Here is a 12518-nt window from a genome sequence, read left to right on the forward strand (position 1 = left end):
TTTTTAAAAAAAAAAAAAAAAAAACATTTACAGGGCACTCACAAAGCAGCTACTTCGTGAGTTGTACACATTATCTAGTGAGATATTAAAACGTATTTTTTGAGGTTTTGAAAATGTTATCTAACATAATAGATAAATTCATAACAAATGAGAGAGTATTTTTTATAATGTATATCATTTTCCTTTTCTTTTGCAATAATGTGAGTCTCTCTAGAAAAAAGAAAGAATGTGCATCACTCCATTTGCCGTCTAAAATATTCCATTTTATAGGTATAGAGAAGGAAAGAGGGAAAAGTAATGACAAATTCATTTCTTAGTTGTTACTGATCAGATTCTTAGCAGCTGCCTCTTGGATGTTTTCTACAAAGAAATGATTTTTCTACCTGTTAATTACCTTGTGAATTGTAGATATTTCATTCATACTAAACAAAATCATACTTTGTGTTGAAATCACTTTTCTCTAGCTATTTGTTCAAGGGCTATGTGAGCCCTAAATTGTAATCGGGCTTCCATGGAATAGTCTTTGTAGTTTTTTACGTTGTCTAGGTTTTTTGTTGCACTGGAATAATCTCCTTTTAGATAATGTAGAATTCCCAGTTCATAGTAAGTATATGGCACCAAATAGTGGTCATATTTTAACAATTTCTCCTTTTGAATGACACGATTAAAGTAGTGCTCAGCCTTAGAATATTTGCCTAAGTGTTTCAGGCATAGACCTTTCAGTAAATTTAACAAACTTAGGTCATCTGTGCCATACTCTTCACTTGGATTTTCTTGTAAAAGGTCTTCTCCTTTGTCAATTATTGAGAGCCAACTTGAAATAAGCTCCATTTTATTGCTCATGACTCGGAAACCACTCCAGGCATAAATGAATTCCAGAAGGGGCTGGGCTGTAAACCAGCCTGTAGTAGTACCATAGCGTTGACCCTTCCCAGCACAGAACTTTTCTATTGGCACAGAAGTGCCTAAAATTTTGATTCTCAGGGTATCCACTTTCAAGAAGAGAGAGTTCATGTCCTCACTTACTGACTTCGCAAAATCGGAAGGAAGCAAGGGCAGCATTATAGCTTTACTGTACATGTATACTGCCTTGGACCACCTGCTGTGCTGAAACAGTAGATTGGCATAGTGGTAAGCCTGCTTCCAATCCTGCAGAAAAACTTGACACCACATGAGTTCCCAGAAACAGAGGTGATGAGCCTGCTTCCATTCACTCTGAGTAAAAACGCACTCCTGTAATTTTAACTGTGCATTTTCAAAATTTCCTTTCAGCATACAAAAACGTGCATGAAAAAATTTAAGTATGACACAGTTTGGAAATTTCTGGAGGTACATTAGAAAGAGATCCTCACTAGCAGAATCGTAAACCTTATCAACACCAAAAGCTACATAGATATAATTGTAATAAAAGAGTAGAGTAAAAACGCTTAAAATATCATTTACATGGGTTTCAGATGCACTCTCATGAAGCAAAGCCAAGCCTACATCTCTATCACCAGAATATCCTACAACATTGAGTAGTTTAAGTATCTTTGGTGGTACAAGTGAAAACATCAAATTGAATGCTCCAAGCCCAAATTTTATTCCTCCAACCAGGTGTTTGTGGGCTTTGCTTTGGCTGTTAGGTATCTCTGCTAATACTTGTTGACAGTCTTTGTATATTTCGTAACTTGACCCAATGCTGACCCCGCTTTTAAGAAAACTAAGTATACTGTCATCCTGTGTAAATGCTATGGAGGCTTTCAAGATCAAACACTCAGCATAACACACCTCTGCATGCAGTTCCTCCTCTTTGATAGCCTTTATTCCCTGTCTACTCACTAGACGAGATAAAGTCATTATCCTAGGTTTTCTTCGGAAATTGTTACAGGTTTTCAAAGCTTCCTTTGCGGCAGTCATTCCAACCTGTATATCCTGTGGGTCAAAAGTCAAGATGGCTTTGACAACCATAAGGATACCATACAAAAGGGCATGGTATGTGCTGTTTTTAGACCATGGATAAATAAGATTTATTGCATCTGAGAATCTGTTATTTAGAAATAAATACAATCCAGTTGTGCATTCTTCCAAGGAAGATATTAGATTCATTGTTGTTGCTACAGGTATAACATCATAGGCGTCTTCAAACTTGTCCTCCTGATCATTTTCTCTTTTACCTAGAGTAAATGACATACTGGCTTCCCCACTTAGAGATGGGAAATATCTGAAGTGGAGTGATGTGGTTGCAACGAGGGTAGCTCCTCCTCTCCTGACCGGGGTCACTTCCACACAAAGCTCAGTCTGAGGTGTTGCTGGTAAAATGGAGGTGAACGACTAGCTGTGAGGTGCAGCACTGGGATGTTCTCATCTATGCCAGACAACGGAGAAAAAAAGATAATTTTATACACCTAGAAGATGCAGTTCTTAAAAGTTCAAGTCATTTGGAACATTCTAAAGAAAACATGTTTTACTTTTTTTTGGCAGCTGGCCAGTAAGAAAACATGCTCTTTTTAAACACTATAAAGTAAACCCTTTGTAAACAGAAGCATTCTTTTGTAACCATCCCTCCACTATATCAATTTCATCAGATCATCCTATTGTGTATTTGTATTGGAGAACTGCACTGTGATAGCTGTAAAATTTCTCTATAGGAAGGCCTTCGGGGGCAAGAAAGGGGAATGTAGTTACATAGTTCTCTAGTTAAGACTAAGGAAGGCATGAATTGTTCAGAATATTAAAGATTATGGGAATGAAAAATCCATCCCATGCTATTCTTAGTACTATCACTGTATTTGCACATATTTTTATTGAAAACTAGGTCTTAATGAAATAAAATGTTATGATCAGTTGTATAGGACTTTGGACATGGAGAGAGCTGTTTAAATGAGAAAGATTTCTTAGCATTGCTGCAATTAGAAAAAAGAAATTCAAATGTAAAAGTTGTTATCATAGCATTACTATAGTATCCTGGTAGGAAATCTTTTTTTCTACTGAGTCATTTAACACCTGGAAGGTGGGGTGGGGTGGACACAATGGAAGACCAATTACAAATAGCAAACTATTTAATTTATTCATCATAACATAATAGGTTCAATTAATCTATTTTTTAAAGTAGAAACAGCAAACATGACACTTTAACAGTTATTATTACAATGCTTTAAAATAATTACAAGTATACTTTTAAATGTACCTGAATTTTGCATTTTGATGTTAAAAGACAGGAGGGGAAGGTAAAGCAGAGGAAAAGAATCAAAGGAAAAGAAAGAGAAAGCAGAAGAAAGAGACGCAGACTTTCACACAGAAGGAGAGAGAAAACAAAGCAGGAAAACATATATGAAAAAAAAGTTATGGGGAGAACAGCCTCAGAGGTGTTATTTTAGGTAAATGCTTGTTTTTTACACCTTAAAGTTCAGTTACGTTTCAGCGTATTAGCAACTGTAATCACTGCCCTTTGAAATGCCAAGTTAATTATGCATTTGTTTGAAAGGCTCAGTTCTGAGAGGGAAAACCATGCAACCCATTAGGAGGGAAATTATTCTTGGGGTGGCAATAGTAGTGGCTAGATCAATGCTATGCAGAGAAACCTAGGTGACAGCCAGATTCACCCAAGGACAAAGTTTCCTTTCCTTTGGCCTAAACCAAATGCTTTCAGATTATATCCACAGAATCCCTATCCTCCATTCAAGAAAGCTTAATTTACTTTTTCTGAAACCTTACCTAAGTCTGTTAGCATAATGACTCTCATGGCATTCCATACATATATCTCTATTAGAGTTTCTCTCAATGCATTGTAATTATTTATATACCTGCTTTTACCACTAGTCTGGGAGCTTCAAGTCATGATATGTCTTATAATCAGCTTTATATTCTAGTTCTAGCATACTCCCTTGAACAAAGTAGGCAGTAATAAATGTTTGGTAAATGAATTCAGGTGTCTGCAAAATATTTCTAAGGATTTCTTTCTTTCTTTCTTTCTTTTTTTTTTTTTTGGTGGCTGGCCAGTATGGGGATCTGAACCCATGACCTTGGAGTTACAATTCTGGGCTCCAACAAACTGAGCTAATCGGTCCCCCCTAGGGACTTCATTTTTTTTTTTTTTTTTTTTTTTGGCAGCTGGCCATCGCAGGGGTTGAACCCTGGATCTTAGTGTTACCAGCACTGTACTCTAACCAATTGAGCTAACCGGCCAGCCAGCCCTAGGGACTTCTTGAAAGCGAATTGTGAACTCAACTTTCTGCCCCATAATTTTCAGATTCCCTACTCCTGAAAAGCACATAAGGATATAACCATAATAAATTTCCTATAACCAGATTTACTTGTACTTTTTCCCTAATATTTTTGGGATTGAGAGTCTGTTTTGTCCACTTCAAGGATTAATACTTGTAACAGTCAATAATATAAATTTTCAGAGATGGTGAGAGAGGGAGTACTTATTCCCTATTCAATTCCCATGAGGGGAATTTTCTGCTAGAGAAATACTCTTGGTTGGTGGGCTGACTTTTGGCTGAGATTTGAGAGAAGAAACTAGGCAAGTGTAGCTCTATGCCTTCTGGGTTCCTTTTCTGGGGGGAATCAGCCTGTCCAAAGTCTGATATCAAAAAACAGGAAGATTTTGTTTTCTGCTCTCCAGCTGTGCCTGGGACCAGGTGGGTAAATCTGTTTAATTAAGGAGTGAAGTATTAGTGAGCACACTTGGCAACACTATGTGAAGGTACAGTCACAATCAAAAAGATTGATTCAGTTGATAGTGACTCGTACCTCTTGCCATATGCCAAAACCCACTAAAAATGGATTAAAGATTTAAATATATGACCTGAAACTACAAAACTCCTAAAAGAAAACATAGGGAAAACACTTCAGGAAGCAGGACTGAACATTTTATGAATAAGATCCCAAAAGCACAGGCAACAAAAGGAAAAATAAACAAATGGGATTATATCAAACTAAGAATCTTCTGCACAGCAAAAAAAAAAAAAAAAAAAAATTAACAGAGTGAAAAGACAACCTACAAACCGGGAGAAAGTATTTGCAAACTATGCATCTGACAATGGATTAATATCCAGAATATACAAGAAACTTAACAGTAAAAAAACAAGTAACCCAATTAAAACATGGGCAAAGGAGCTGAATAGGCATTTCTCAAAGCAAGATATACAACTGGCCAACAGACATATGAAAAAATGCTCAGCATCACTCAGCACCACGGAAATGCAAATCAAAACCACATTGAGATATCATCTCACCCCAGTTAACCTGGCTGTTATCAAAAAGACAGAATAACAAATGCTAGTGAAGATGCAGAGAAAGGGGAACCCTTCTCCACTGCTGGTGAGACTGTAAATTAGTACAGCCATTATGGAAAACACTATGGAAACTACAAACAACTGAAGATAGAACTGCCATACAATCCAGCAATCCCACTGCTGGGTATATGCCCAAAGGAATGGAAATTATCACCTCGCAGGGATTCCTGCACACCCATGTTTATTGCAGCTCCATTTACAATAGCCAAGAGTTGGAGCCAACCTAAATGTCCATCCACAGGCAACCAGATAAGGAAAATGTGGTATACATACACAATGTAATACTACTCCACCATAAAAAAAATGTAAATTCTGACATTTGCAGCAACATGGATGATCTTAGAGAAAGTTATGTAAAGTGAAATAAGCCAGGCACAGAAAGAGAAATACCACTTGTCCTCATTCATAAGTGGGAGCTAATAAAAAAAAATACATAAAAAAAAGAAAGATACAACAATCACAATAATTCATTGAACTTTTAAAAGGAGAGAACAGAACTGAGACTACCAGAGGCAGGAGCGGGGAAGGAGTGTTAATGAGAAAATGATTACATTGTGTAATGTTGAATATACTAATTATGCTGATTTGAGCATCACATATTGCACACATGTATTGATACTCAATGCTGTACCCCACAGATATGTACAATCAATTATGTTAAGAAAAAAAAATTATATTTTGGTCTTCTTCTACTTGACTCTTACATCTGTATCTCATTGGTTCTGAACTCAGGGAATGGAAAAGGATATTTATTAATCTCTAAAACCATCTGGTCTTCTTCTACTCTAGTATTTTCTATCTAGCTGGTTGGTACCATGGTCCACCCTAAACTCCTTTTCCTTCTCTCCTCCCATATCCTCCCAACAGTTATCAAACCCTACCAATTCTACCTTGCTGAATGAGGTGCCCCTTTCCTGTCCTCCAAATCACCCCGGGCATACTTCTCTAACATTGCTTATCACTAAGGTTATAACATGGTAAAAATCACAGACTGTGAAGTTACACTCTTTAGGTTTGAATCCTGATTTTGCCACTTGCTTGGCCTTACTGTGTCCTCTGTTTCCTCATCTGCTAATAGGGAAAAATGGTACCTCTAGTAAACAGTGGTTGGGAGAATAAGATGAATTAATACATGTAAAGCAGTCAGAACAGTATCTGGCATATATATAGTAAATGTTCAATAAATATTATTTTGTACCCCCACCCACTCTCCACATACCTAGCCTGGCACATAGCAGGTGCCTACTGAATTGTTTTATATGAGATTTGGGATTCAGACTGCTTTGGGCAGGAGTCCCGAAGCTTTTGGTAATAGAGGAAAAGTCATACTCCTGTTGTGCTTTTTGTTTGTTTTTATTTTTGGGCAACTGGCTGGTACAGGGTTTGAACTCTGGACCTTTGGTGTTATCAGCACCACACTCTAACCAACTGAGCTAACTGGCCAACACTGTTGCTCTTCTTTTATTTAAAATGTTGTCTCTGTCTGAAATATCTTCCCTACCTCTATGTGCTTGTCTAAATTTTCTTCATTTGGAAAGATCTAATAAGAATGGATTAGGAGAGGCTAATACTGAGCCATGGTGATCATTCAGTTAGGGGGTTTGAATAAGGTAGGGAGAGAGAGGTTGAAGATACACAAAGGAACAATTCAATAAAAAGGAGGCAGAACACAGGTGAGGGAGGAGAAGACTTGGATAAGATGAAGAAAACCTCTTCCACTAACAGAGAAGAGGCTTCCTTTTTGTCTTTCATTCAATGTGTATTTAATTGAGCTCCTTCTATGTGCTGAGCTCCTTCTCAGTGCTGGGGATACAGCAATGAACAAAACAAAGACCCTGCTTCTATGCAAAAAAACAATAACATGTCAGCTGTTGGTATATGCCATGAAGAAGAATAAAACTGGTTATGACAGAATAAGGAATTTAGAGAGTGATGAAGTGTGAGATAGTTGCTATTTTATGCACGACAGTCAAGGAAGTCCTCTCTGATAAGGTAACATTTGAACAGAGATTTAGAAAACATGATCTCTTCTTCAAGATAAGTTAAGTGAATATCCTGTGTATTCCCATGATGCCCTGTGCTTACCTCTGTCAGAGCACCTGCATATATATATTTTTAAATGTCTGTCTTCTGTCTTCATCACCTAGTACAATGACTGGCACTGAGTCATTAAATTGAATTAACATTTATCAAATGGTTATGACAGTTTTCAATTTATGTATACTAAAAAAATTCAAGATGAAGTCATTATTTAACTGTTAATACTGTAAGGGTCAAGAAAATGTATCAGTGAATACAAAGGATTGATGTTCTTAATATAGAAAGAGTTCCTGTGAACTGGTAAGATAGATGAAACACTCCAACAGAAAAATTACCAAAGGACATAAACTGCCAGTAAGTATAATGTCCAGCCTCACCGTAAATCAACAAAATACAAATTAAAAAATAAAATATCAATTTACAAAATCAAATTTGGCAGATTAAAAAATTATAACATGCAGTATTAATGAAAATGTAGAGAATCAAATACGCTTGTAGACTTTTTGGGGTGTGAAAATGGGTGCAACCATCTTAGGGTGCTAATTGGCAACATGCTTTAAAAGCTTTTACATTTTTCATACTTTGGGCCCAGCAATTTCTTATGGAATTATTCTAAAGAAATAAGCAAGAAAGTACATAAATATCTATATCTTACATTCACTTCAGCATTATCTATAACATAAAAAATAAAAACAATTTAAATTCCTTCCAACAGAGGAATTTACATTATGGAATATTATGTAAATATTATAATGTTGTAAAATAATATTTAATGACTTGGAAAATTATTTATGGTGTAATGTATTGTATTAGTCAGGGATCTCCAGAGGAACAGAACCAATAGGATATCTATATTATGTCATCTATCCATCTTTCTTTCTACCTATCTACCAGATTTATTATAAAAAAAAATTGGCTCACACAATTATGGAGGCGAAGTCCCAATCTGCAGTTGGTGAGCTGGAGACTCATGAGAGTTAATGGTGGAGTTCCAGTGAGAGTCTGAAGGCCTGAAAACCAGGAGAGCCAATGGTATAAATTCCAATCTCAAAGCTGACAGGTTTGAAACCTAAGAAGAGCCAATTTTTTTCAGTTCCAGTCAAAAGACAGGAAAAGGTGGATGTCCCAGCTCAGTCAGGCAGGAAGAGTTCCCTCTTCCTCAGCCTTTTTGTTCTACTTGGGTCTTCAAATGATTGGATGGAGCCCAGCCACATTAGGGAGGACAATCTGCTTTAAATGTTAATCTCATTCAGAAACACCCTCATAGACACATGCAGAATAATGTTTGACCAAACAACCTGGTCCAGTCAAGTTGACACATACAAGAGTACTTCAAAAAGTCCGTGGAAAAATAGAATTAAAAGATAATACAAATCTTTCCATGAACTTTTTGAAGTTAACCATCATCACCACATAGTAAAAAACCATACGATCCAATGAAGTGATATTGGCATAGATTAAAATTGGAGAACTACACATTTCAGATGATTAATAATGATTATATCTGGGTGATAGAATTATAAATGACATTTACATTCTTTTTCATTTAATAACATTCGCCTAAATACCGAGTACTTACTATACAAGGACTGTGATAAGAACTAGGCATACAATAAGACAGATTTGGTGAATGCCCTCACAATATTTACAGCCTGGTTATCAGCACCATGTTCTCCCAAGTGAGCTAACCAGCCAGCCCCTTTTCCATTTTATACAATTTCTGCAATCAACATGTTACTTAAAAGAAGGAAAAAAAAAATGCCTGTAAGAAGCTTTGCATGTAGTATCTCATTTAATTCTCATAACTCTATGAGGTAGGTATTATTGTCATTTCTCTTTCATATATGGGGAAATTGAGTCTAAGTGACATTTAGTGGCTTGCCCAAAGTCATATGATTGGTGTGTGCAGGGCCAGGATTCAAATTCAGGTGGTTTGACTTCAGAACTCACAGTCATAGTCACTGTGCTATACAGCATCAAGAGCTTAACTTCTTTTTTAAAAGTCATTCAACAATGCTTTTTGAGCATCTACTTTGTACCTGTCAGTTGTAGATGCTTGGGCTATAGTAGTAAACAAGACATATGCTCTATCTGGAAAGTTAAACCATGTATGATTATTGCTTTTTTCATTTTACTTTTCTAAATTTTCCATTTTCTGCCACAAACGTAAATTAATTTTATAATATAAAAAAGCTTTTACACTCTCAATTAAAATTTTTTTCTTTTGGTAGCTGGCTGGTATGGGGATCCAAACCCTTGACCTTGGTGTTATAACACCATGCTCTAACCAACTGAGCTAATTGGCCAGCCCTACTCTCAGTTAAATATTACATAGATAATTAATCATCTTATCCATATAACCCCATGGAATAATTAGGCTAAGCAAAGAAAAAAATGCAACACTGCTATTCAAAATCATTCAAAATTTTGATATGGGCTAATTATGATTACCAGCTCTGAATCATTTTGAAGTATGCTTGAATGTATGATACATGAATGAATATAAATGAGACAACAGATGTCTAAAACATTTAAGTGATTTTTTTCCCCTTTCTATTTAGATCTGTCATTTAACATCAGAATAAATGATTTTTCTAAAACCAAATAGTAAATTTCAGAGACAGGATTCAATTTCAAATCTTCTCACAGCTAACCACTATGTCTTTGTAATACCTGAGTTTACTTCAACAATTACTTTGTGTATTTTGCTTTCTCAACAGGAATGGGTTGCTAATTAATTGTGAACTTTCTCACTACAGCTCTTCCACCTTCCCACACTCAAAGACGCTTTAAGGTATAACATAACCTTTTGTTTACTGCCTGTCTTGGATTGAGTTTCCCCCCCAAACTTGATCTGTACTGTGACAGTGTTAAGAGGGTGGGAGAGCCTATAATGGTAATTGAAAGGTGGGGCCTTGAAGAGGTGATTAGATTGTAGGACCATAATGTAGTGAATGAATTAAAAATGGTGGTCATAGATGTGGTTCTGAGGGCTTTAAAAAGAGACTGAATGAGGTGGTTAGTCTCTCTGCTCCACCATTTTCTCAATGTGATACCCTGCCATCACTGAAGTCACCACCAAAGAAAGACTTCACCAAATGTGTTCCCTGGACTTTGGACTTCCCAGTCTCTGAAACTGTAAGCAATAAATTTTGGTGTTTTTAATAAATTACCCAGTTCTGAGTATTTTGTTATAAGCAACAGAAACAGATTAATATAGAAAACTGTTACCAGGAGTTGGGTGTTGCATATAATAGATACCTGAAAATGTGGACGAGGCTTTGGAGCCAGGAAATGGGCAAAGGCCGGAAGAATTTGAAGGAGCAGGCTAGAAAAAGCCTTCTTTCTTAGAAGACAAGAAAGCCAGGGGAAGTTTTAGAGATTTGTTAAATGGTGGTGACCAGAATGCTGATGGAAATATGGACCATAAAGGTCTCAGATAGAAATGAGAAGGGACTTATTGGAAACTGGGGCAAAGATCACCCTTGCCATGAACTGGCAAGGAACTTGGCTGCATTCTGTTCATGCCCAAAAGTATTACAGAATGTGGAACTTGGGCCAGACAGTTAGCTCAGATGGTTGAGCATGGCATTATAACAACAAGGTCAAGGTTCAGATTTCTGTACTAGCCAGCTGCGTGAAAAAAAAAAAAAAGTGTTCAGATCCCTGTACTGGCCAGCTGCCAAAAAAAAAAAATAATAATAATAAAGTTTATTTATTAAAAAAACAGACCCAGTCACAAATAGCTAGTGACTGGGAAGGTGTAAAACTGAATGTAATTAAAAAAAAATTCATGGAACATTCACCATAAGTAGGTACTCTTCTACACTAACTTATCTTTATACATTGCAAATATTTCAAGACACAAATGACTGGGGACTATTTTTCCAAAGAAAGAGCTGTCATGCAGGCTAACATGTTCAGTAATACATCAAAATTATATACTATGTTGAAATATTATATTTGAACTAATGAAAAGTTAAAGGATATTTTCGAAGAATGCAATTCTACTAATTCTAAATTTTATACACATGCACACACACACACACACACACACAAATATGTAAGCTATAAACGTGCAGTAAGGAAAAAAACAAGAGGCAAACATAAAATACTACATTCTTAAGATGCCTACACATCTATAGTAGAAAAAGGGAGGCTCTTACTGAAAAGGTTATCTTTTGAAACATTGAAGGAAGAGTTGAACTTTGGGATAAAATCAGGAGCCCCAAAGTCCTAGGAAGCCTTTCTAGAAGATTTAACCAGATTGTGTTCCCATTGGTAGGAGGCGAGGGCAGGCAAAAACCCGCTAACAAAAAATAGGGGCAAATGTGCTTCAAGACAGTTTAAGAGATGATACATTGACAGGACCTATACAAACCAACAACTAATTACAAAGGAGCTACATGGAAGGCAACTAGAGAAATTATGCAATAATAAATATACTATGAAAACTAGTAGCTTTGGAATTTCATAGAACTAGAGTCAGAAAAAAAAGTGAGAAATGATTTGTAAAAAATTTGACTAGGACTCTGAGGAAAGCTCAGGGTGAGAAACAACAGAGTGATGAATAGAAAATTAAAAAGTGAGGGTAATTGTTATAAAATCTGAAATTATAAATCCAAATTAATTTGGTTTTTAATACATATTTTATGTGTTTACATCCTACTAGGCTCCTCTGTGGGCAAGGTCCACACATTTACTATCTTTTGATCCTGATGTTTAAGCACAGTAGCTTACACTTCTTATGTGCATAACACAAGATCTGAGGAAGGAAAGATGAAAGAGAATACAGGTATCTTCATTAGGATTCTAGAATGGGTAGTGTAAAGAGGGTGTTAAGTGATTTACACTCTCCTCCTAGTACCCCAAGTAAATACACATAAATATTGTTTTCCTTTTATGGAAGCTGGAAGGCTCCTATGGAAAACAAAAGTTGGATCTCATTAGCACCTCATTCTAAGACATTTACCTGTAGCAAAACTGCCTCTCTGAAATCTGAGGCGACAGAAAATCAAGATGCCTTCCAATATTGTCATAATATGTGTAACCAGCAAAATTCAGGAAAATGATTTGGGTCTTTATACCTGGGAATCCCAATTTAGAATTTTAACCTTTTATTTAAAATTATGTGTATGAGGGCCGGCCCGGTGGCGCACTGGATAGTGCGCCGCTTGGGAAGCGTGGCGGCGCTCC

At 36.4% G+C, this 12518-nt stretch overlaps 1 protein-coding gene across 1 annotated transcript; it reads right to left on the minus strand.

Moving 5' to 3' along the window:
• Nucleotides 1–450: 450 nt before the first annotated feature.
• Nucleotides 451–2172, minus strand: LOC103583277 (tetratricopeptide repeat protein 39B-like). Its single transcript, XM_008564640.1, has one exon. The coding sequence runs from the start codon at nucleotides 2170–2172 to the stop codon at nucleotides 451–453; it is 1722 nt and encodes a 573-aa protein (XP_008562862.1).
• Between the last annotated feature and the right edge of the window lie 10346 nt (nucleotides 2173–12518).

This window comes from Galeopterus variegatus, unplaced genomic scaffold (genome assembly GCF_000696425.1).
Source record: "Galeopterus variegatus unplaced genomic scaffold, G_variegatus-3.0.2 Scaffold21218, whole genome shotgun sequence".
NCBI classification, from domain to species: Eukaryota; Metazoa; Chordata; class Mammalia; order Dermoptera; family Cynocephalidae; genus Galeopterus; species Galeopterus variegatus.